This window comes from Labrus mixtus, chromosome 11 (genome assembly GCF_963584025.1).
Source record: "Labrus mixtus chromosome 11, fLabMix1.1, whole genome shotgun sequence".
NCBI lineage: Eukaryota > Metazoa > Chordata > Actinopteri > Labriformes > Labridae > Labrus > Labrus mixtus.
The window spans coordinates 10963868-10990788 of record NC_083622.1 but is presented as its reverse complement, the minus strand read 5'-3'; the positions used below and the strand labels follow the sequence as shown (position 1 = coordinate 10990788).

At 42.2% G+C, this 26921-nt stretch overlaps 1 protein-coding gene across 6 annotated transcripts in view; it reads left to right on the top strand.

Moving 5' to 3' along the window:
• LOC132983591 (lamin-A-like) overlaps positions 1-26921 on the top strand; it is a 39690-nt gene that overhangs the window by 4479 nt on the left and 8290 nt on the right. For 2 of the 6 annotated variants that reach the window (XM_061049964.1, XM_061049965.1), the window contains exons 2-7: positions 3030-3412; positions 23211-23367; positions 23977-24102; positions 24791-24961; positions 25144-25269; positions 25496-25716. In XM_061049964.1, coding sequence (XP_060905947.1) covers positions 3075-3412; positions 23211-23367; positions 23977-24102; positions 24791-24961; positions 25144-25269; positions 25496-25716 — 1139 coding nt within the window. In that variant the 5' untranslated portion in view covers positions 3030-3074. Of the gene's footprint in view, positions 1-984; positions 1305-3029; positions 3413-23210; positions 23368-23976; positions 24103-24790; positions 24962-25143; positions 25270-25495; positions 25717-26921 lie in introns of those variants that run through there. The other 4 variants (XM_061049966.1, XM_061049962.1, XM_061049963.1 and 1 more) reach the window with 4 other exon arrangements.

The window sequence follows — 26921 nt, the reverse complement described above, 5'->3', positions numbered from 1 at the left end:
CGAGGCGGAGGCTGAAGAAGGCCATTTGTAGAGGGGATGTGTGACTCAGAGAGGCAGCTTCAGACTCTGACGGCTCCTTTCCACTGGAAGGCCACAGTGAAGCCAGGATACTCCCCGAGCCTGCCCCATGCCCAAAAACAGAGACGCTGTCTTGCCCCTTGTTTAACCACACACACATGCACACACACACACACACACATACACAAAAATAGACTAACCTCCATTTCCATGGTGAGGAGTTGCATACACACACACTGAACACGTCTTTTCCTCCATGCATCAGAACTTGATTGGACCTGTGATGCCATTAACTCCACCCAGAGGAGACAAATATAAGACCAGAATGAAGTTGGTTTGATTGTCAGACCTTCAGACGTTCAAGATGACTCGTGGGAATTATTCTTTAAACACTGGGGATGTAACGCAGAATAATTGTGGACTATTTCCTCCTTGGATTCAGTGGCTGAGCCTCCTGACATGCTATTTTTCTTGCCATGGATAACACCTGAACCCCGCTTTGAGGTGATAAAAGAATTGCCTGCACTCTGGGTTTGTTATTATTACCTTGTCTTGTTGTGCGTTTGTGTGTGCCAAGGTCAGGGAGGACTTTTTCGTTGGCTTTTCTAAAATAGAAACAGAAAGTCTGCTTCCAGCTATTTGCTCTAAAGTTGGCGGTCACATTTGTTCTCACCAGAAAAGCCGCCTTACAATGTGTTCTTCATAGCAGCAGGTAGGCGCAGGGTGAGATCTGCACATTCACACACTTTCACCCACCTGGGAGCTGTTCAGTATCATCAGTGTCACTGCGTTTTATTGACAGAGCGCTTGCACCAGCAGCTGAGGTCAGTCTGTCTGCGACGGCTCTGTCTGAGTGAAATGAGAAAGGAAGAGATAGGGCCAGTGCAGGGAGAGATAAAGCTCAGCAGCTGCTCTGTGTGTGTCCACACAGAGTCCACACACGCGCGCACACACACACACACACACTCCTGAGTCAGTCTAGCCTGACTCCTCCCAGCAGCCCTACCCTTCCCTCTCTGCTGCTCCCGCCCTCTCTCTCTCTCTTCAGCAGTAGGTACATGTGCAGTGAGCGACAGCCAGGAGAGCAGTTCAGGGCACGAGCCAAGGGCGCACACACCCACTAGCAGAGAGCAAGGCAGCATTATTCAACGGATCCTCATCTCTACACTCCTTTAGGGTACGGCGCACACACACTCTCTCAGCAGTAGATAAACTTCTAGAAAGGTCCTGCACTTTTTTTTAGTACCTTCAGCAGGCTGCAGTCGAGAGGTTCTCATACAACTGAGGTAAGGTTCAGAGAGTTTTTCTGTCTCCCTGTGAGACTTTTTATGTTGGTTACTCTGCCCGTCAGTGACACTGTTATAAATATGGTACAGTGCTTATTTGACCTGTTCAGTCAACTCAGAGTTATTTTCATTTTCATTTTGTCAGGGAGTGGTTTGGCATAACTTTGTAACTTTTAAAAGTTGGAGCTCATTGTACTGTTGCTGAAGAGTGGAGCAGCAGGCAGCACCTGTGCATGCTCGCCTCATTTTAGGAGCTTAAATGGATGCTTCATTTATTCAGAGTTAGCCCAGAGAGTACTTGGGACTGTATGGGTTTTGCTCCTGTGGGCGTGTGTGCACGCATCATGTGCATGCATGTGTGTGTGTGTGTGTGTGTGTGTGTGTGCCATCCCACCCATGGGCGTGCTTCCTACCCATGGGCGTGCATGTCCCTGCGTGCACTTCTGGTAATGGGCGGTGAGGGGATGGATGGCAAAGTTTGGTGCGTACGCCCACAGCCACACCAAACTGGAGGATCTTTTCCCGCCACTCAGTGGGAGAGCTGTTAGGTTCCCTAATGGAGCAGCTGCTAAAAAAAAAAATAGAATGATTAAGTCACACCTGTTTAGCCTCAGCTGGAATATTAACTAAAAATTACTATTTATTTAAGATGCTATTTAAGGGGTTTCAATGTATAGTGAAAGACATTGAAAAAAACAAATGTGCTGAAACACATTTATTGTTTAGGATATATAAGCTCTTTAGAGATTTCAAAAAGTTTGTTGTACCTCTTATTTAAAAAAAACAAAAAACCCTGTTATTATATAAAAGAAAAAATGCATCTTCAGTGCCAAGACTGTTGGGAGGTTCTCATTTATTCATATAATCTCCCGCACAAATCTAAACAGCCAAACCGTGGATGTTTGTCCTTATCAGGACATCCTGCTGTATTTATTTATATCATGAGTCAATACTTATTACTTATTATGAGCAAGATGGTCATTGCAGAACAGCGTGGAAACAGTGAGAAGCATTTTGAAGTCTTTTCCTCTATTTCCCAAAAACTCTGGAGAGCAGAGAGGGAGGGAAATGTTTTTATTTATTTTGGTGTCCTTGGCTAAAAGTGCTTAATTGCCTCGTGTGTGTGCTGGAGGTGGGAGTTTGTGTTTGTGTGAAATATGTTTGCTCAACAGTAAGCTGCATGAAGTGGATAAACTGCTCCCACAACAATTTGATGGAGCTGCAAGAGAGAACAGTGAGGCATATGTTATGACAGTGTGTTACCGTGGTAATGCCACTGTGAACATGGGATGTTTTCAGGAGTACGGAAAGCAGGAAAGGGGAAGGAGAACTGTAACAACTTCTGGAAATAATAGAAGTTTTCTGTCCCTAAAAATCTGGAGTCCTGTAACACAAGAAGCAAGAAAAACAGAAATATAATTTCCTTTGAGAGTTTATTTTGACCTCATGCAGTGTGATTACAGCACGGGCTCGTTTTTATATCAAAAGTTTTATAGACATGCTTTGGAATAAATTTTCATAGAGCAAAGTGAGCAGATCCAGCACTGTAGGCAGTCTGCCAAGACCAGCACCCGGATTGTGCAAGATGAGAACATTTCTTCAGTGTAAACTCCATTAAAGTTTAACCAGTGATTCAGCTGTGATTTGGTGCACTGCGTTTCTAAGGAAGGCAGCTCGTACACTATAGTTTTTATTAATTCTTCCTCTCTCCTTCCTTCCCCCCAGACAGTGACTCACACTCTCGACACTACTTTCTGAGCCATTATTACCATGGAAACCCCGAGCCAGAAACGCTCCAGCCGTGGTGCTGGCGTCTCCCCGGCCCGCATCACCAGGCAGCAGGAGAAGGACGACCTGTGCAACCTCAATGACCGGCTGGCCACTTACATCGACAAGGTGCGCTCTCTGGAGAGCGAGAACGCCGTACTGCGATTGCGCATCACCGAGTCCGAGTCATCAACTACCCGAGACTTGTCGGGCATCAAGGCGGCTTATGAGGCAGAGCTAGCCGACGCCCGCAAAACCCTGGACCAGGTGGCCAAGGAGCGAGCACGCATGCAGCTGGAGCTGAGCAAGATCAGGGAGGAGCACATGGAGCTCAAAGCCAGGTAGGAGGAGCATGTGAGGGTGGAGCTTAAAAGGGAGGGGCTTTGTTACCATAGAGATGTGACAGAGTAGATGTTGGCTTCACAAACAGCACATGTTGTGTGTCTATTTTAGTATATAGGATAATACATTGTAGGCATTTAGTACAGATGACGAGTAGCTAATAATATGTGATACAAGCACTGGTTTAAAAGAAGCGTCATGCAGAGTCAGCAGGATCACAAGGAGCCATCCATAAATCTTTCACTAGTGTTACAGCATGGCTGAAATTACATCGCTGGTGTGAGGTTCCTTTCTGGGGGAATTCCCAGCCTTTTGTAGTCCTTTGTAACTCGGGCCAAGTTTCTGAGCCGTTAGAGTGCGTCTTCTTCACATGATAGGTCGATAGTGTTTACCCTGCGGCCCACTCTGTACACAATGGTTATTCTATTACACTGTTGCTATGACAACACAGGTTAAATAAGGATATTACAAGTGACATTATTTATGGCTACATTTAAATTGCATCATGTTATGTCCCTGTGCTTGCCGTGGCACATCTCTCCCTGCAGTCTTGTTTTTTTTAACATTCATTTTCCTTTTTAAAGTTAAGAAATATTCATGTAGCTCCAGAGCCATCAGAATTTGATCTTTTGAGATTATTATTTTTTTACATTTTAACTTGTACCCAAAACATCTCATAGCTGTAGTTAAGGCGGTGCTGCAATCAAAACAACCGAACATGTGGTTCCTTCCAAATGCTGTAATTTAGCATTTCTGCGCTGGGCTGTCTCCAGTTCACACCTGCTTGTTTGGTACAACGGAGGTGGTGCAACACCCTCATTTTCCTACCAGGAATGCAGTGTGGTGTGTGGAGCCGTACCTGACATTAGTGGAGTGAAAGACATTCCTGGTGCTTGAGTTTGTACGACTTGTCAGTTAGACAGCACAGTTATGTCACTTCAGGCCCTCGGGGGTGTTGAGAAATTACACACCTCCAGCCAAACAGGCTCCACCTTAAACACATAGCGTGCTCTGTTCATCAAGAATTACTGCTCTATAATGACAGAGTGTCTTTCACTGCAGTGTTTGACACATTAACCCAAACCTTTAATGAGAAAGATAAGATCGTACTTAATCGATTATATTCTCTTTAATGGATTAGTTGCTCTACAAAGATGGAAAATGTGTTTCCTATAACTCACAGTGTTGTCCTCATATGTCATTTCTTTTCTCTCCACAATCCAAAAATATTCAGTCGACTTTGATATAGGAGAAAAGAAACCCTAAAACCTGTCCCATTTAACACTAAATAGAGAATTTAATGTTTGTCTTCTTTAACGACTGTTTAAAGATATAATATGTAGATTCTGCCGCCAGGGGGCACTCAATCGATACTACAATAACAAAAGTTGACACCGGGGCCAGCGGGGAATCATGGGAGTTCTCTCTGCCACTCCCTCCCCTTGGTGGAAACAAACTCTGCGTTAACGTAGTAAAGACAAACGGGCGAAACCGACCTGAGGAAGAGAGTATGTTTACTGACGATGTCTCCATGACGTTTTTATCACAGCAGCACAAACAGCAACAATACGGCAGCTTTCAGTAGCAGCTCCCGCTTCCTCATGTAGCTTTGACGTAACAGCCAGTGTTTCGTTGTTTTAAGTTTTAGTTGAGTTTCTTGGATTCTTTGGATTATTTGAACCAAAAGATGTCACACAAGGATTGTACACAAAAAGTGTACACCCTTACATTAAATGACAAAACCCCACAAATAAAAACTCCACAACCAATGTAATTCAAAGCAAAATAATATTATATTAATGATAGGTGTATGCAGATCTTTGGCGGTGACACAAATGGAGTAGTAACATTTTAAACATCCCGTCTTTTTATTATAAACAAAATTAACAAAAACATCTCTTTGTTGTGCCACATATGCGCAAAAGTTAGAGCTGTGTTCCATCTTTAAAGATTCAATTGTATAAATAAAATTAATATAAAGGTGGATAAAAATCAGTAAGACTATGAGTGTGTGTGTGTGTGTGTGTGTGAGTTGCAGGGTAAAAAATAATTGAAAGTATATTGTGGTTTTAAATGGACATAGTAGAATCTCTTTTGTGGTAAATAGATAGCAGCTATTTCCTGAGGTGTCATGTTGGCCGTCTGAGTGAGTTTTTTCATCGCCCTGTCCTCGGCTGCAGAGGTGAAAGTCTGCAGAATAGACTCCTGCCGTACGCTGTGGCAGAACGTGAGGAATGTGTTAAAGTCTTGACAAAGTTTAACCCAGGATAGGGTGAAAAAAAAATGACTCCACTAAATTTACAAAATACATTTAATAGCATGTAAGACCTTCAGAGGTTCTTTACATATTATGTTTTTAGACAATAGAGGAGCAACGTTCAACACATGTCTTTTTAAAAACACTGAATTTCAGCGTATCTTCAGATGTGATACAGCAGTCTGTACAGTAAGAACACACATGGCAGGGAATGCTTTCACTTCAATCAGCACCTTCCTGTTCTTTTCACTAAGTTGACATTATTATTGAACGATCGCTGTAAAGCATGTCCATGTGGGGGAAGTCAGTGGGTGTGGCTCAGAGGTGTGTGTGTGTGTGTGTATGCAAAGACCAATAAAAATGTACAAACTTTGCGGTTTATGTGCCTTTTAATGTGGCTCGTTCTGAACTCTGCCGACGTGTATTTGTGTGCTCACTCACGTCTCAGTGGTGACTCTGTCCCCGAGCTCGTCTACGTGTGGTTTGTAAATTTGCTCTGACGGGAGGTGTATGATGAGGTCGGCTTTGTTGTGTGCTCTGGATAAAAAGGCCCAGAATAACCAAGTGTTGAGAGGTCATTAATAAACAATTTGATTATTCACTTCTACGACATCCCCCATGTCAAAGTGCTTCTTGTAGTCCTCCAGCCACTTGGCAAGAAAAAGTAGCAGCAGGCCAGGCAGCTACATTGTGTTTCAAAAGGGAGCAGATCTTTTGACGCACGTGCGGTGGGAGAGAATTCCTCAATCCAGCCTGCGCCGGCTTTATCTGCTATACTTTCTCTGGCCTGTTTGCTGTTTGGTTGCCATGGTGCTCGGGGAATCTTGGCTCGGCCGTGTGACGGGGTGGTGACTCAGAGGTTTTTTTTTTCTTTTTTTTTTCTTCACGGCCTCAGGAATGAGGCTGACTGAGTGCTCACTGTAACGGGAAGTCAGGTTTATTAATACACACTGACGGGCCGCTGAGCTGAGCTTCAGGTGGCGACGGCAGCAGACGGAGGGGAAACAAACACTGGACAGTTCCACCTCATAATATGTTGACGTTTTTTTTTGTGTGTGTGTGTGTGTGTGTGTGTGTGTGTGTGTGAGAATGTCCTTGGTTATCCCCCTCATGACTGACAGAACGCACAGCAGCAGGTGGAGCCCCATCTCTGCAGTTCAGTTTCCTGGACACACCTGTTTAGCCCAAAGGCACGACACACACACACACACACACACACACACACACACACACACACACACACACAGGTTTATATACATAACTATTACAACAAACACATGCTCTTCCCCCTAGAGGCAAAACCTCAAGCTGCTGGGCCAGAATGCCAACTTCTCTCCCTGCAGCACTATTTGACTTGTAAATAATTTAAGACTGTAGACAAAAGCAGGTGTGGGTGGTTTGAGGTGCTGTAAAATCAAGTCTAAACCTAAACCTTGGAGGCAGGAACACAAGAAAAGAAAAACAGGTCAAAAACAGTAGCTACGAGCCCCTAAGCTACAGCAGGAGCTACAGAGCTGCGTTCATAGGTTTGCCTTGTGTAGTCATCATTCCTTTAATACCGAAATATATGTCTGTCTGGTGTCTCGTGCCCAGTCTCACCTCCAGCTGTGCTGCTGGCTGTGAAACTTGAGCCTGTGTGGGAGAACTGTTTTGTCAGTGACACCGGCAAGACTGGTTCTCTACGTCCATTTTCTTTACCGCTCCACCCAGCCGGATGAGCAGGGCGTTCTTTAGTGGTGAAGATGTAATGCTACATAAGTCGTCTTTGTCATTTTTTTTTTTTTTTGCACAAGGCAGGAAGTCCTATGTGGACCATAATGCTCACACAACAGCTGATTAATACAAAGACAAAATGAATCCACAACTATTGTGATAATCAATCTCCAAGCTGCTTGAATCCAATATGAATGAGGTAACTTAAGCTTTTGGGGAAGCACTTTTTGTTACATCCTCACATTGAATAGACGTAATGATAAATCCGTGAAGTACAGGAGATGTAAAGTAAAAGCCCTGGTTAAAGATCAGTGTTAGTAAAGTTGTAGTTTTTTGAATACATAATTACTTACTATAACGCTGTCTTCACATGGTGTTTTTAGATTGAAAGCTTTCAAACCTTCCAGTTGTAAAAAGATCAACTTTGATGTCTCCCTGTGGCCGAAGTCCATCTGATAAGGATGAGACTCAACCGTACAGGTTCGTAAAGTAAACAGCCAAGCCCTTTTCTTCACATCAAAACTACTCTGCATGCACAAAAGCAGGGATTTGCCTCGTCTGACTTTGCCCCACCTGTTGGCTCAGCGCGGGTTTGGGTGTGGCAGCAGGTAGACGGAGCTCTCTGACTTAATACTGCAGCCAAAAAGTGGATTGAATAAACGCCGCTGTAGACACAACGAGGGCGTGTCCAGGTGCATCGGAACAAAAAAAAAATGAAATCAATACACAGATCTGGTGCTGCACAGAACATCCTCTTGAAACGTCTTCACAGATTTGTATGTGATGTTGAAGCCGACCTTTAGCGTTCATTACTGTCGCTAAAGATAACAGCAGGAAGTCCACGTCTTATAAAAGCACATTCCCATTTCCTTTCTTTAGAATATTTGCTCTCTGTCGCGTAGCCCGTACTAAACATGACATTGTCTGTTTCTGCAGTGCTGAATTAAGTTTTCATATGTCCTTATGATCTCCCACATTTCTCTTTGATTCTATCGTTTAGTTAGTTGTGAACTTGATTCCCCTGGTCCTGTTCATATAGATCTGTTTTCTTTTTCTCTACGTTTCTATAGTAATGTTAGCGCTACACAGGAGACGCTGACATTCAGGTTACTAAGGAAACAGACACACACACGCTGAGCAACGCATACAATGTGATGAACAAATATTTGAATATCGAGCCGACCTCGACTCGTGCGAGTAAAAAGGGGAAGTCATACGAGGAGAGAATGATGGAGAGTCTGTAGGGAAGTGGTTTATTGTGAGTCATAACTTGAGTTTCAGTGAGTAAGTTTTCTAGATTTGACCGCAGGGAAACTTTATCCACGTAACACATTACGCATTAATGTTTAGGGAAACACATGATACCGCTGTGTTACTACCGGGGCCTTGTTATGGACAACAAGAGGAATCATTTGAAGCGCTTGTGCCGAGTCTTCAAAGTCTTTTTCCTAAAATGGAAAAGAGCACGCCTGCAGTCCTCCCCTCTGATCATGCAGGCAAGCCTCTCCACTGCATTTGCTGTTATTTAAGAGGAGCTCAAGTGGCAACAGTACGTCACTACGCTGAGAGATCTTTGTGTCTCTAAGAGTTTTAGGTGAAGAAATCACACAACAAAAGAATGACTTTTAAAGCAATGAAAACTCTTTAAATTCTCCAATAAGCCAACAAAGTCATGTATGTAACTGTCTCTTTAATGAATCATTTATGAAAAAATGCTCACAACACATTTCCAAAATCCAAGGTGACGTGCCAGGACCAGTCCAAAACCCAGAGATTCAATTAACTGTCTCAAAAGTCTGCACAATTTAAAAGCAGAGAATGTTATTTCTGCGTTCTCTCAGACAGGATCCAAAGAAAGAACTGGATCACACAAATCACTCTAGGCACATTTATATCGGTGCAAAGTGCTTTCTTTGGATCCTGTCCGAGAGAAGGAGTCCACTGAATTATATTTTGAACGTCTAAGGTCCTTCTCTGAGAGCAGCGACCTCGATCTTTGCTTGAGAAACGCAATAATTTCCTTTTACAATGTCATTTTTTCTTCTGATTTAGAGAGATTAACAAAAAAATTATAATTGTTAATTTAAAAAGTGATTTAGTTCTTCAGAAGCTGCAGAGTGAATCAGAGCGCATTACACCCCACACTTCTTCCCGCCAACATCTCAAAGGCTGATTATGCAGACATGCTCAAAAATTAATGACTGTAACATGCTCTTGTAAGGTCAGCACAATTACTGGGATGAAAAATTAATCGTGCCAGCTTTTTATGCTCCTTGTGTATCATTGTTTAAATGTCGAGAATATCGACTCTGACGGGTTCTTTCTGCGGGAAAACTCGCTGGTGTAAGTCTGACCACTTCATACAAAAAGGACTGCATCAGCATGTTGTCAGCAGCCATTAGCACGTAGCGCAGAGTAGCATTTATCCCTGAACTTCAAGACTCATCAGACTAATAGACCCTTTTCACAGCAGACGATTTGACTTGTCATATCAGGACTAATAAAGAAAACAGATGTGTTCCAGTAAATAAAGGTTCCCATAAAGCAGCTGTCAGGTTTTAATGTGGAGCAGGATTTGAAAAATTTAAAACACACTCCCCTTGTCCTCCAGAACATTGGCTATTCTACGGTTTCAAACCGAGCTCAGTGTCCCGAGTCCCGCTCCCCGAGGCCACAGCATCCCCACCTCCAGCAGCCCGCTTCATGGAGCCGCTGTACATCTCTTTCTCATGCTGTTTGATCACTTCTCCTCTGTTCTCCTGGCTGCCTCAAGGGTGGAACCCTGTGTTCCCCTACGATGAGCTCAGCTTGTATTATGTGACAGCAGACAATTGCCTGTCACATCGAGTCATGCCGGGCCAGATGAGAGCGCCGAGAAGTGGCCGTGATTTAGGGTGTTATCCAGCAGGGATGCAAATTTGATCACTCTTTGTAAGCTCAATGATGCTATTGAATTTCTTCTTGAAAGTAAGAAGAAAAAAAAGAGTCCTTTCTCTTTCTTTCTCACACTTTGCATTTGAGAGCAAAGGATCATTTATGCCTGAATTATCTTTAAGGGACACATAACTACATTTTAGTGCTTGTATTCTCCTCTGCTTCAGTTTCTCTACATTTCTTTTTAAACTACGCTGGAACAGAAGCTCTATATTTGTATTTAGTGACAGTGATAATTAGGAGACGAACAGTAATGCACTTCAAACTAATTAATGTCAATATATAAAGACTATGAATACCAGCAATGATGAGTTTCATTATCTTTATTATCTGATAAGTATCTCAATACATTTTTACGCTCTTACAGGATAATGTTTTTTTTTTTTTCTGTACTTTTTTTTTTCCTTACAAAAGTACATTAAGGGTATTGTGGCTGTGCCAAGTTTCCTCCCCAAAACAGAGCAGACTTATGCCGGCTGATGTGCAGTGTCGATTCTACTGTTTTGGCCCTCGGGGCCCCCTACTAGCCTGGGGGCCCAAGCGGTTGCTTGCCTGTCGACAAGCAGCGCCTCTGCTGATGGGATCAAAATATAAAAAAATATTTTAATATTATGTAAATTGAGAGAAAGCCTATCACATAGTCCTAAGGCCACATGTTGAATCTTCAGGTATCTTATTTTGTTTACTTTAATACTCACAGAGTTAATTAATAACAACAATAGAAGTCAGAAAAATGCAGCAAGTCCTCGTATTTCCAAAGCCGAAGAAGCAGTAAGACTTTTCTTTTAGACTAAGAAAATAAAAAAATATCAGATCAGATGTGTGTCGATCTACTCGTCATGCCTGGACAAGGTTATTTTCTTCTTTCTCTTAACTAACCTTTATCTTCTGAGGAGATGATTTCTCACATCACAGTGCTCTTAGCTTAAAGGCTCAGAGTTTTTTTATGATCTACAGTAACTGATTGTCTATTCACAGAACAAAGAGCTCACAGTACAGATGATCTTATAGATAATACCAGTAGGTGCTATAAGGCGCGGTAAGAGTGTGTCCTGCTGCTCTGGTGACTATTTGTTCTCTCTGCCCCAAACTGACTCCTCAGCGATGGAAAACAGATGTGGCAGGCCTGTGAATGTGCTGGACCACTGCTGCACGGAGCCGTCTCGGGTTTATTGGTGTGCAAGTAATGAGAGAGTGGGTCTTTGGACTTAGGCGGACCAGAACTGGGTACCGAGAGGAGGTTTTGGCAGGCTGCTGTACTGTGTGTGTGTGTGTGTGTGTGTGTGTGTGTGTGTGTGTTGGAGTGGAGTTTACAGAATAAGAGTTTCCATAGAGCCCTCAGAGCCCGCCAAGCCCTTTATGACTCACTCGCACATGGCCAGGGTAAATCAGTCTAAGATGGTGGGACTCCACAAAGTCTCTCTCGCTCTCGCTCTCGCTCTCGCTCTCGCTCTCTCTCTCTCACTCTCGCTCACTTGCTCTCTCTCTCTTTCTCTTTTTCGCTCGCTCTTTTTGCCCGGGGACCTTCCTATTGGGAAGTGGGGAAGGTGGGTGCACTGTAACCTGAACCATTCCCGTTACACCATCTGGTCAGTTATGCAACAATTGTTCGGTTTCCGAGTTTCCAGCTCTGCAGAAGCTGATTTACTCTGACATAAATGTACATCGAGTGGGATGTTTGGAGCAGTCCTGCTGTAGAATCTAAACAGAGCACTGAGTTCGTATGGGAACTCTTTCAGAATGTGAATCAAGCGGAGACGTCTCAGATGTTCTGCATTAACAATCCCTCTCGTTTACGAGGACTGAGGAAATGTGATGAGGACTTAAAAGACGAGTGTTTACATCTTGATGTGGGGCCTCATCTTCGACAGCATGGTTTTTGTTTTAAATAGACTTTGATAAGAAGTAATTGAAGAATGTAATTGTTAAGATTGATCAGCACTCACTTTATTTCCACTGCTGAACCGTTGTATGAATGTTTGTTACTCACAACGTTAATGCCAGGGTCACAAATTGTTCTTTTTTTCCACACAAATCAAGACACACTTTTTTGGACTTTTTTTTTTTCACTCGTTGCCAGATGGGTGTGGTGTGCCACAGAGAGCAGCACACACAGAGCCAGAGTGAAGACAATCACTGGAAGTCGATGCAGCGTTATTTCCAGAGTTTTAACAGCTCACCTGACACGTCGTGAATGTCCTGATGCACCTTTGTTCTGATTGTGTGTGCTTTTTTTGAATCAGTTTCCCTTCCTGTTTGATGTGTCACGTACCAAATCGTTCAGCTCTTCCTTCTTCTTTTTTTTTCTCCTTTGTTTTATATTCGGTGCCAGTCCATTTAGGTTTAGCGTGAGAGCAGCCCATCGTCAGGCTCGTCCCACAACCACAACTTGGTCCTGCTCCAAGCTTCAAATCCCCTTTTTTCTCCCCTCCTCCTCCTCCTCCTCCTCCTCCTCCATACGCCAAAGAATTCTGACCAAAACTCATCAAACTCTCATAAACTCCACATGTGTTTTGTTTAGCTTAAAGCTAACAATAGGAGCAGTTACAATGAGACGGACTGAGTGCAGCTGGAGGTAGATCCGTTCCTCACTGGAGGACAGGCTGGGACACAATCTGCTGTTAAAACAAGCGAAGGTGGCGATACACCCCACAGATTTCTTGTTCATGCAAATGACATTAAAACTTTAGGATATCATTTGAGAAACTATTCTAAGCAGAATGATGGGAATAGACATTTTAAGTATTTTAATGACTGTGCAGCACCACATGCTGTACGTGCAGAGGATTGATGCTTAAAATTACATTCTTCTTTATTTTATTTTTTATTTAACCTTTATATAACCAGGTAAATAACCCATTGAGATCAGGATCTCTTTCACCAAGAGGGCAGCAGCACACGTCATAAAAAGCATTACATGATAAAGAGACAGTTTACAAACAATAAGTTAAGAGAGAACAACAATTTACAATGTGCAAATTGATTTACAGATAAAGTGCAGAATGTTGATCACAGGTTACAATTCAGAAACATAGGCACTGTCCAATTGTCTCGCGTTTTTTATCTTTTAAGATTGAGCCAAAGGCTTCAAGCGAAATGTGATCCGCCATTTTCAAGTCCATGCGGTGGGAGCAGCAAAACTAAACGCTCTTTTCCCGAGCTCAGTGCGGACACGAGGCACAGACAGTTTAAAGACATCACAGGAACGCAAGGTTATGCAGCTTATACCTCTGTACTTTGAGTCAGAGCGTTGTGGCAATGCAGCTGAATTAATTTTCTAAACATGTTTTAGTGCAAAAGATAATTGGAGATGGTCTATGTTTAACTGTCGTTTTCTTTGTACTGCACACGTGGCTGTTTGTTATGTCCTGATCGAGATCTTATTTGGATTGAATTAACTCACAGGAAGTAACCACAGTAATAACTGTCCTGTTTAAAAAAGGAGGAACAAAAGAGTGAAGTGGCTGACTCTGATTCTTTAACATCACAGATAATATGAAAAGTAGTTCATAGACGAGCACCCAGACCACCAGCGTGTGACTCACTGCTGGATGAATCATCAGCTAATCACACAGGGAGGAACAAGGCCTGTTTCATTTACCCTGTGGTGTCGGTGGACACACACACTCTTTTCAAACAGGCATTATAATCAGGCGGGACACCCTTCTCTTTCTCCACTTGTTGACTGACACTCTGTTTGAGGAACTGTATGAACAGATGCAAATGTTTGCAGCGATGAATGGGACAAAGAGAGTACATGCATTTTTTTTTAGCATGCAGAGTTTGCTTTGTAGACAGCTTAAACAAAACCAGGAGTTTGACATGAGAGAACACTGTCGTTCTTCCTCCGTCCAAGCCTTCCCCCCCCCCCCCCCCCCCCCCCCCCCCCCGTGGTCGTCCCGTCTGAAGTCTGTTCTCTGAAACCTATCAGACATGGTCGACATTTGCTCTGCTGTAAAACCCAACACACTGGGACTCTGTTCCCGTCTGCCACATGTGGACGTGTATGAGTGGCCTCTGGCAAAGGCTGCGTTGTTGTCCATTTCTGGTGATTTATCTCACACACACACACACACACACACACACACACATAAACACACACACAATCCATGTTGTTGTGTCCTGCATCCCTGAGGACACACAGGAAGCAGTCATGTGCCAGCCTGTTATATTTATGTTACTGCGAGTCTTCTTGAGCGAATTGCACAACAGTCGTGGAGAAGAGGAGTCTGCTAATACGAGGAGGCCCGAATGGCTTTTAAAAAAAAAAAAAATAATGTATGCAGTCTGTGCTGCTCACATTGTTGTTAATTTAAGAGTGCTCACCTCCTCTTACCACACATGTATGTTTTAATTTTGTATGATTTAAGGGGTCGTCTGCAGACCTCTAATGCATCTTTTTATCTGTAGGTTAAAGTACGTTGTGTTATTTCAGTCCACTGGAAATTAGATGGAAATGAAGCAAGGATCTGTTTATATCACTGTTGTGCACAAGTCTAAAAGGTCATTTCCCCAAAACAAAGCAGTTATTTATTTAACTCTCATGATAAGTCTCGTGATCCTGAATGATCGAGGCGCTAACACTTAAAGTCAGAGTCAGTCAAAGAGATCATTTAATAAGTTTTCCGCAGATTTCCTTTTCATATATAAATGTTACTATATATTTAATTTAATTTTGTAAGAAAGCTTTTACAAAATACCGTGCAGTGTCACAGTGAAACACAGAATTAAAAATGTTTCCAGTGACAACATTGTGAGGCTTTGTGCTCTCAAATGGTTTTATAATTTTTTTTAATCAGTTGTGAAAAGGGCCGACTGCCTCCAGACTCTGATTGTAAACTGTTCAGTACCTTCACATATCATTCAGTCGGTTGAAAATAATATCTCTTTTGGCTGCGATTTGAAATTTTTTTTATTATTTAACTTTAAATTAATAACTAAAATTAAAATAATAAGTAGTATCAAGAATGTTCTGCATGTTGTCCTGGTGCCAGTCCTATTTCTGGCTCTGTTCTTTTGTGTACTATTCAACAACCTTAGTCACATTTTCCCTCCGCTGTTCTCGACATAAAGCAGCTTTGTGAATGTAAAGTAAACGTTGTGACGATGGAAAGAGGAAAAGTTGGTGGTAATAAGAGATGGGAACATTTTACACAATCTGGGGGGAATTCGGGAGAACCCCTGTTTCTTTTTTGGTTTTTTTTCCTCTCCTGGGTGTTCGAGCTGTGAGTCATCAGGAAACCCCACCCACACATGCCCACACATGCTTGCCAGACGGGGTGTGTGATTGTCTGTGTGTTTATGTAGTAACATACCATATGGATCAATGGACTCTTGTGATGCATGTCAGAGGGATTCTTTGAATAGTACTACAGGAAATGATGGAGGCGATGTATTGTGTGTGTAACTCTAACGGCCCCTCGCAGAGAATGGTTTAAACACACTAGCTGGAAAAACCTTGCGGGTAAAGTGAATGAGACGGACCCCCTCCTTCTGTCTCCCCACAGCTTCAGCAGATGTGCCCATGTGCAAAGTGTGAGCCCCCCCCCCCCTTGCTGCAGGGGAGCTGCTCCATGGTAAACAGCACATGGATGCAGCTCCCGGTGTGTGCATCACGTAGCCATCTCCATCCCTGCAGATACTTTGCTTTTCAATGCAACTGTCTTACACTGCAACATGTTAGTATACTTTATTTAAATTTGTCTTCAGTGACAAAGTGGTTCAGATTGTTTTTTTAAATTGTAAAGAGCCTTGCCACCGTCCTAGATTCATTTTGCTTAAGTCCATTTCACATCTGATCTGATTTCCAACATTTAGATAAACAACAGATGACGCCGTCAACATTTTATTTTTGTGCCAATTGAAACTGTAAACAGTTCAAATTATTCAGACAAATGGAAACAATGTTTCCGGAAATATAGGTCAAATAAATGTACAAACGTGTAGATCCCCTCACTATATACTCTCCGAGACATTTATGTCAAATCCTCAAAGTGATATGTCTAAACTATCCGTCCGGATGAAGGTAATGAAAGGAATGTGATTTATTTTAACATCGATGAACTAACCTTTCCAACAGGATTCATTGCAGCCAAGATATCATCCTCTCTTTTTCAGAAAGGATCTGATCAGTGCAGGAGAGAGTAGATCATGTTGACCCTCAGTGCTGTGAGCGAGGATTTTTCCTGCAAAAGTAGGAAAAAAAACGGGGGAGGCTGCTCTGTCAGGGCAAAGGTCAGAGAATGAAGCTGTACGATCTCAAGTGTTTTAAATTTGGAGAGAATTTTAACGCGGCCATGAAAAATACTCGGCTCACAAATTTCACTTTTGACCAACCGTCTTCAAAATCCAGAGTAGATTGAACACAGAAATATGAGATGCTTTCTCTTTATTCTAGATTTATATGTGCATGTATTCTCAAAATAATTGTTTAAATGACGGTTTTGGTTAAGTTCTCACTGTGGATTAACTACACCGTCCATCAGTGTCTCGTTGAGCCCTTTCTTGGCTGCGTAGCTGCGGTAATTTAGTTCCCATATCTTGTAGAAATTACAGGTTTGTGTGTTTACAAAAGACAACACCCTCTCAGTGTTGAGATATTTTGAAAAAACCCTTCTGAAAAGTGTGCACTTTCTTTTTTTATTTCGTTGCATCCCCAGCGTGGTAGTAATGGCATACTAGCAGGCCTGACGACAAGGCCTTGGTTGTCACGGTAACGGCATAGCAAAACAGGAGAGGAGGGAGGCGGGTGGTGGGGGGGCTGTGCTTTTTTCTCTCTTTCACTCCACGAGGCGGGGTTCGTTTCTCGTTACTGGGGTGGACAAAGATAGCTGTGAGTCATCCTTGAGGCTGGGAGCTGAGCCAACACATTCCTCCTCCTCAGATTTCTTGTCTCTATTATTCCCCCTCTCTCTCTTTTTTTTTGTCTTTCTTTTTTCGCATTTCAAATTCACACTCCCCCACCAGCCTCTCCTCTCATCTCCTCTCCTCCTCTCTCCCCCCCCCCCCCCCCCCCCATCTCACAATGTCTCCATCCAATAGCTCCCATTTTGTCTCTGCGCCTCAAAATATGTCACTTACTCTTTTGTAACGAAATGCCTTAAAAGCTCTAAAATTGCCACTGAAGAGGCTGGAGTGATGTGTAAACCTTTATTATTTTTCAGTAATACTCTTTGTTCAAGGTTGCAGACTTTTGTGCGTGGGAGGAATGAAGGCATGACAAAATAAGACGAGGTCTACGCGAAATAAAGCTTTCCGAAATGACTCTTCTTTTTACTGTTTTTAATTCCTCCTGTAACGGGGAATTGAGTGGGCCACGCGGTCGAGGTGTCACAGAGGTCCTTCACTATTCACAAGCTGAGCATCAACTCTGCCGCCTTGTTTTACCCGCAGCAGATCTTCCTTATCTTGATGAAACAGGCTGCTGTTTCTCCACTTTATTTACCTAATTTCCCAAATGGAATCTGCAGTTGTTTGCTCCTCTGTTGGCTCTCGGCCATCCTCAGCACCACATTTGTTAGCCTCATGCTTACTGTGTATTGTTTCGTAAATATTAAAAGTGTGATTTTTCAAAAAAATTACCCGCACTGTGGCTCCACACGTGTTCAGGCAGGCTGGAGGCGTCACAGCTTTGACGGAACACACTGTAAACAGAAAGTCTGAGCATATTTATGCTGGGGCTCTTTAATTACATATTTCATACTGGATTATATAAACGGGTAGTTTAGACCTCACACACACACACACACACACACACACACACACACACACTGCACTGGATTATGTAAATAGCATATAAGGACACACGTGTGCAGGGACATACATGGTAACTGGGCTGTAAGTGTGGCCACATATACGTTTTATAACACATTTTGTTAGCAATGATGTCATACACACACACACACACACACACACACACACACACATACACACATCCAGTGCAAAGATGCTCTCAACATAAACGGCACACACACACACACACACACACACACACACACACACACACACACACAGGGTTTTTGCGTCCAACACTCCCACACACTCAAACATGCACAAATTCACCCACATGTACACATCTACTTAAGAGAAATACACACACACACTGACAGGTTTTTTTTTTAATGTCCCCTCGTTGTCTTTAGACGCCACACGCTGTTTTGAAGCAGGCATCCAGGAACAGCATCCTGGAGATGCCAGAAGCAGAGATAACATGTGTAAGAAGAGCACAGAGCTGTCAATCATGGACTGTATGTAAAGAAAATAACATGCTCTAAAGCACTTCTGGTGCCAAAGTAACACTGCAAAGAAAGTTCATAAAACATGGGGAGGTACAATATAATGAATGACCTTGTTCTTCTCCATGTTTGCAGTGTGACTGTCGAGGTGAAAATGTATGTCAGCTGGTCCGTCCACTACTCTGTTAAAAGCTGAAAAAAACTCAACAGCTGTTTGATTGAATGCTTTGATATATTTTTCAAGTGTTCATTTTCCACAGAGGAAGAATCCTTTTGACTTTGGTGATCCCTCTATCACCAGCAGCAGGTCAAAGTTTGATCTCAAAATCTATGAGATGGACACATGTTTGGGGGGGTTTTAAGATTTTGATATGATGATGTTCAGTGGCTTTTATAGACTAATTGAATTGTCCAAGGATGATCTTGTCTATGTATCAGTAATATCTCAAGTTGAACTCCTGGATCATTGTCTTTCTTTGTTACTCCTGCAGAGTTATTTGTTAGTCAGTCGTCAAAACTTCAGAGTCAGAAATACTTCATCATCCCCTGGGGGAACTTCAATTGTTACAGTTGCTCTAACACACGGTAGAGCAGTAGAAATAAAGTAAATAAATCGAATATGAATAAACTAAGGAATGTATATAAGAGATAAAGTCAATGTAGAATGGGAGAAAAGATGGAGATAAAGCACAGACTATTGAAGAATGAAGCTGTGTGCAAAAGCTCAGTGAGTAAATAAGAAAATAAGCGATATATACATAGCGCTGTATAACCAGTGGGATGTTACGAGAGTATTGCTCAGTATGTTTTCAATATTCCACATTCGATATGTGATATTCCCAGGAGCCTCGGCTAAACTTTGATTCCATAAATGAGCAAATGTTGGCACGCTAACGTGCTAAAGTAAGATGCTGAACATTTGAACCTAACTTGCTAAAAGTCTTATTATCAGTCATTGTTCAAAGTCTATCAGGCTGAAGTTAGACTTGACACCACAGTGTCTTAGTTGGACCTCAAAGAGCAGCGAGCATAGCTTCACCCTCTTCATTCTCTCTAGCAGACATTTTTTCTCTCTGACAGCGTTTCTCACGGAGGCTCCTTCTACCGAAGGCGTGATCGTACAAGAAGTTTCAAACAAAAGAATTCTTCAAACTGTGACACAGCATGCCACTCTGAAGCATGGAGCCCTCTTTGTCTTGCCGTCATATTTGTGTATGAAGTGAACACAAATAGTCAAACAGAAAACCCCACTTGTGTCCATTAATTCCCTGCAGGAGCCGATCCGCTGGGCCCATTAGCGCTAATGAACATTACGATCGCCACATGCGCACGAGCATTCATGTGCCTGCAAGAATCAGACCGTTAAACTGTTACAGTGAAGAAGAAAGTAATCGAAGTCAAATAAGCTCTATTTCATTTATAGTATTCATCAGGGGACAGTGTGCAGTGACATCGATCATTTATACAAAGAAAAATGAAAAGATGGTAGCAGCAGATTTAGCGAGTGGCTAATTTTTATCTGTAGTCATAAAACATAAAAGACTCCACTCAGCAGAGGACAACAAAGAAACACACCTGACAACACTACATAAAGAAATGCTTTTAACACTGTGGAACAATGTATATCCTGCTCCAAATACTAAAACAAAACATGATCGACTATTATGTTATTACATTTGAAAGTGACCAGTTAGTACAAGTTCTTTTACTTTCTATAAAACATGCAATAACTGTTTTTAAAGTGGCCAAAGTACCCCAAACATCTATCCAGGATCAGACACGACTGATTGCTTAAACATCACTGGATCAACAGTGGTAGTGTGTGATACTTTTTAGCTTGTGAGCGAGGTCTTTGATGGCCTTATACGGAAAGAGGGTAGAACTTTATGTACACATACTGTTTGACCCAAGTTGTAAACAGTATTTAAAAATGTGTGTGCTCACCTCACCGATGCATTTACTTTTTTTTACAACCCAGTGAAATGTAAAGCAAACATGCCCCTCTTTGTTTCAGTCTCATTAAGGAGACCTGTTTTTTTATTTTAGGGTTTATTGTTGGTCTCCATAATATGTTAATTAGCAGCGTTGTGGTGGATTTAAAAACAGTCTGGAAAATGAGTTTTCATCACACCTACAGAGTTACACAAGCCGGAGGGAACGTGGCCCGACCAGAGGAGGTGAAATTCATTATCCTGTTACAACACGAAGGAACAGTCTTTGAACTCTATACAGTAGAAGACATGAATCATTTCACCTCTGTAATCTGCCGCTCATGTCGCTGTTTTGACACTTTGGATGGCCGACATGTTTGTAAGGGGCGACCGTGTTACTGTAGCTGCAAGAATTCAGGGAATGTTCGGAGGCGTTAACGTGGTGAGTGTGTGTGATTTCTGACACCATAATCCCAAGTACCTGCACACCTGGATTGTAAAAAGTTACATTCTTGTGTCTCTTTAGGAGTCAAAGTACTAAAAACATTCCTGTCACAGAATTGACACAATTCTTCAAGGAAAAGGTCGCCACAAAAAATGAACATCACTCCCTTCAAGAGGACAGAATTGAATGTGAGACTTTCTGTGTTAGAGAAGCGACTGAGGTTATAATACATAAAACATTGAACATACTTGCCTTTGAGCAACGCTTTTACAACTGGGTTTGAAGGTGCAACTAGCAAAATAAGTGCAGTGTCATACAATGAGGGTAACATGACATTGAGCAAGTGTGTGTAGAACTACTTAATGGACTCTGAGTGATTTTAAAGATGCCATATTATCCTCATTTTCAGCTTTGCATGATTACCCTCAAAGAACTCCTTATTTATCTCATACTGGTCTCAGTAAAAACCCAATTTTCTGGCACCCCTCCCCACGTGCCCACTTTCTTCTGATTGGCCAGCTCTCTGGAAGCCTTCAGAACGCTGCAGGGCTGCCAGGGGAGGGCTGCTCTCCAGCGCTGGGAGAAGCGAGCACTTTTAACGGCTTACGTCGAGGCTTTTTAGAAGTGCTCTCGAGGAATTCATGGTTTCATATCGGGGAACTGTCTTGTGATTTTCTGGGCAAGCTGTTAAGCGCCTTCTGCAGACTCATCCTGGGACTACAAACTTTTAAAAAAAAAGTGGATCAGTACAATTATATGTCAACTTTAAGTCCTTTAAAGAGGCAGGATGTCCCCGCCTCTTTCCCAGACCTTCTCGTACTCGCCTCTTTTTATGCCATGATGCTTATTTGATTTGGATTCACTCAAACACTGGACTGTGTCTCGTCTTGTTGAAACTGAACAATGAGAAGTAGGCCTTTTTTTTTTTTTGTTTAATTACCCATTCAGGCCCTCTAAGCTTGATCTAACATCTGTAAAGCGTCACAGACATGTTTTCTCTGCTTTTAATTTTTGACTGTTTTTTTCTGAACATGAAAGACTCCATTCATTTTTGCTCTCACACAGAGTGGTTCTGTTTCCCTTCAGTTTTTTTGTCTGAACTCTTTTAAAGCAGAATTGCATTTCCAAGCCTTGTTGGAGTTCATTGAATGTAGTAATAGGGAGTGATTGCAGTATCATAAACCAATAAACTAGATTGTAACTTCTTTTGAGGTTTATGAATGGAGTCATTTTATTTGTTAATCATTATCCTGTAGTGGAGTAACTTTGTCCTGCAATGTGTTTGTACCACAGTTAAACAGACCTCCACTCACGTTGCCTTCCTGTCCTTACACTGGGCTAGTAGTCTAACTGGTCGACTCTGAGGTCTGTGTAAGAAGCCTGGAAGCTATCTCCTCTGGCAGATGGCCGTTATTAGTGACAATGAAGACTAGCCCACAGGGCTTAATAGAATAACAGGGAGCCCATTTCCTCCCTTGCTGTTCATGAACCACCTATACTGCTAACAACCTCTCTCTCTCTCTCTCTCTTTGCTCCGCTCTCTTCTTCTACTGCTGGGAATGATAGTTTTCTTTTTCCATGGCTGCGTCCAAGTGTTTCTTTCCGAAACAGAACATTAAATTGGTTCCTGTAGTGATGTTAGAGAAGAGGCGGGGCGCACAAGCACATGTGCAACAAACGTGAATTCTCTTAATTCAACACAGCTTCCCCTGAGATGGAGTTTCATGAACTCTTATTCAGCAATGAAGGCTGATAACAGCACGCCGATGTTCACGACTCTCTTACTGTACAATGGCAGTGTGTGTGTCGTCCGTCATCAGGTTATCAAGTTTCAGCTGAAGCAGAAAAGGAGGAGCAGCTTTCAGAGAGACCTGATGGAAACTAAAAAATACATCTTAGATTAACACATAATGTTGAAGAGTAGACGACAGAATGTCCCTCTCATATCTGTGTAGCATCTTCCAAACCAATAGGAAAGTCAGAAAAAGGCAAAGAAATGTATTTCTGTAAAAAAGGATCTTAATTTCATCTTACATTGGTTTGATGTTTTCTTTTTTACATTTTGCATCAGCACTTTGTTACTTCATGAAGCAACATGATATAGATCAACATCTAAAAGCAGGACTTAAGCTGTAGAACGTCAGTCATGAAAAACCTGAAACAAGCTGCAACACGGGGCAGAAATAGGAGACGTAAACAGTGGCTTATCATGAAATCTACAAAAAAAAAAGAGAGATCAAACTAACATCCACATCTCCTGTGCTTTTTTTTTTGTTTTTACAGGAACAGTAAAAAGGAGGCTGACCTGGTCGCCGCTCTCGCTCGACTGAGAGACCTAGAGGCCCTGCTCAACTCCAAAGATGCTGCGCTCACCACCGCCTTGGGGGAGAAGAGATCCCTGGAGGCCGAGCTCAAGGACCTCAAGGCCCACCTGGCCAAGGTAAAAAGCATTTGTTTTTAAACAGATCTGAGGTGGTTGTTTTGTGCAGGAAGGGTCCGTTTCATGGCTCAGGGCGAACAAAAACTGTGGAAAAAAAATCTGAATTCATGCTGATTGATATTAGTGAAGGTACTTGCAATGCCACAATACAAGTTGTCTTCCTTATAACACACCACCGTAATTAGAAAGGTAATAGTTCTGTCACTGTTTACATCTGATTATAAGACTTGCATTGATTGTTTTGGGAAGAAAGTTATGACTCCTTGGTTCCAGTGTGGACACTTCAGTGATCATACATAAACCCTCCAGGCAGTTGATTATGAATGGACACAAGGTGTGGAGGCAGACCAGGTTGCATTGTCTGCTCTTTGTTTTATCAATGAATTTTACCTCAGGACTGAGTCTGATATAGTAATGGCCTTGCTCCACCTACTGGCCTCCTTTGGGAACTACAGGTTAATGATTTGTAGTCATAGTTAATAGCTCAAACGATGCTGTTGATCTCATCTTGAGCTGCGTTTGATTTATTTTTGTTTCTCTTACATGCCTTCATTTAAAGAACATTTCCTTCCTCGTCTTCTCTCTCCTCCTCTCTCTTCTCCTTCCCAGTTGGAAGGAAACTTAGCCGATGCCAAGAGGCAGCTGCAGGACGAGATGCTGAGAAGAGTGGACGCAGAGAACCGCCTGCAGACTTTGAAGGAGGAACTGGAGTTCCAGAAGAACATCCATGCTGAGGTTCTCACTCTTCACCTCAACCCCTCTTGTTTTTTTTTTATTGAGCTATCTAAGTCATCCGTCCTACTTTTCATCTTTTCCACAGGATATTGATTCACTTCCAACAACCTGCTTGTTTGTTTTGCATTCCTGATGCAGATCTGACCCTCAGATGCACCTTCTTTTTTTTTTTGCTCCTTTTATTTCAAGTTTATTTTTTAATATAAATGATAAAACACAACGCAAGTCAACATTTATGGATTGCAAATGTTTTACATTTTCACACATTCTCCACAATATTGAAGTCTGACCAAAACTGACTACAAAGGAGTGTTGTCCAAACTTCAACATAATAATCTGGAGTTGCTTTAAGGTCATCAGAGTCTGCTTTGTTTGCTCCAGCTCTGTTCTTCTAAACAAGTAATTACTGCACAGCAACAGACTGATCAATGCAATTTAGTTTATTGACCAAAGCTGCTTCTCTACAGGTGAAACTGTTTATAGTGCCTGAAAGAAATTAAACCAAACTTAACCTCAGCCTCCAGGGCTGTTTGTTGCTTAATAAAGTAATACATTGATTTTAGAAAGTCAAATGAGCTTCTTAACAACACAAGTCAACATTAGACTGGACAAAGGCATATCCAAGAAAATGAAAGTGAACACTAATGAGACTCAAAGTCATTGCTGATCTTTCTGTCTGTGTCTGCAGGAGCAACGGGAGTTCCAGAGCCGGCAAAAGTCACGCACCGAGGAGTTCGTCGGGGGGCGATCGCTGGACTTTGACAGCAAGCTGGCTGAGGCCCTGGCTGATCTGAGAGTCCAACATGAGGAGCAAGTCCGTATCTACAAGGAGGAGATCGAGAAGACCTACAACTCTAAGGTACGTGGGGATGCTGCAGGGGAAACAGCTCTCCATTATTATTATTACAGTCAACCACACACATCTGTCTTCTTAAGCGTTTTTGATTGTGAAAATATAATAGTAGCTCATGTGTGCTTCAAAGAGCACAGTTTCAATGAGCTGGTTCAGTGCGTTAAACCGCTGCTCTCTGTGTCCGTCAGTTGGAGAACGCCCGTCATTCAGCTGACAGGAACAGCAACCTGATGGGAGCCGCTCATGAAGAGCTGCAGCAGACCCGGGTCCGAATCGAGGGCATGTCAGGCCAGCTCAGCACACTCCAGAGACAGGTTCACACACTCATACAGTCACACTATCTGTTGCTGCTTGTTAATCTGTCTGCTTGATTTATTGACTGATATTTGCATGAATGCTGCGGAACATCGTTTATCTTCACCTCTAAGCAGCATTGAGTCGACGTGCCTGATGAGGTGAAGCTCAACAGTGTGCAGCCTGCTTGACTGACGACTCCTAATCAACTAACTTCTGTGCATGTGGGTGTTCTCTTTCATTTAGCTATCAGCAAGTGAATCCAAGGTGCGGGATCTGGAGGAAGCTCTGGCGAGGGAGCGGGACATGCTGCGGCGGCGGGTGGATGACAAAGATCGGGAGATGGCCGAGATGAGAGCTCAGATGCTTATCCAGCTGGAGGAGTACCAGGATCTGCTGGACGTCAAACTGGCTCTGGACATGGAGATCAGTGCTTACAGGAAGCTGCTGGAGGGAGAGGAGGAGAGGTGAGGTTGTAGGAAATACACAGCCACCTTCAGAAAGATTTTTTTTAAGGTTGTGACAGGAGGGGAGGATGCCAAACAATACAAGTCATACTCTCTCTACCCAGTTTGCCCATTTCAGCTGATCCGTGGCTGATTTTCAAAAAACAGAGAAGCTGCTTACTGCTTCAAATCTCCATGACTGTAAATGTGAAATTCTAGTATACACAAGGAAAATAAAAGGAACAGACAGAGTCAGTAAACGTGTACGGAAACCGACTGAGAACCTGGCACAGACTACAGTTCTAGTCCAAGTATAGTTGGTTACATAAGCAGAGTGAAAGAACAGTAAGGACACATTGTTCATCATCAATGTGTGACAGATCTCTGCCTGCCGTGTATGGAAGCGATTAGTGATCAGAATTCAAATGATAAAGCTAATTTGAAAATTCAAATGCATTAACAGAAATTCTTTTTAACTTTCAGAATATGGGTGTATTATTTGACTCAAAAATAAAATGATGATTAATTTAATCTAATTAGAATTTTAGTTTTCAACTTTAAAAATGCACATTCTTTCACTAAATTAAAATGAGGAAGAAAATGACATTTGCTTTATCATTTTCAAAAAATGCCCCGCTAAATTTGTATCATAATTCAAATGAAAAAGCTAATTTTAAAATGAAAATACAGTAACAGAAACATGTTTTAATTTTCAGATTATAGGTGCATTATTTGACCTATATTTAAAATGAATATTCAGTCATCCAGTTTGCATTATACTTTTGCTCTCTATGTCTGCATATTGTATGACATCATTCAAATGAAAACTAAAAGGTCTTTGGCTTTTCGTTTTCAAACTTGCCGTGTTAAAAAGTGATCATAATTCAAACCAACTCGAAAACGAATTGGCAAAGTGGACGACGCAGGAAAGTGACGTCAGACTCCAGCTCCCAGGCAGGTGAACGTAATATTTACAGTCTATGAGGCGAGCGGGCAGAACGCGCAGTACGATGGGTGGCGGGGTGAATCTTTAAAGCTGGTACAAGCTCCAAACTAGTTGTTGCCCTGATTTTGATTAAATTTTGCCGTAGTACTGGCAACCTCAAACTTTAAAATTCAAATTAGATAAATTAATCATCATTTTATTTTTGAGTCAAATAATACACCCATATTCTGAAAATTAAAAAGAATTTCTGTTAATGCATTTGAATTTTCAAATTAGCTTT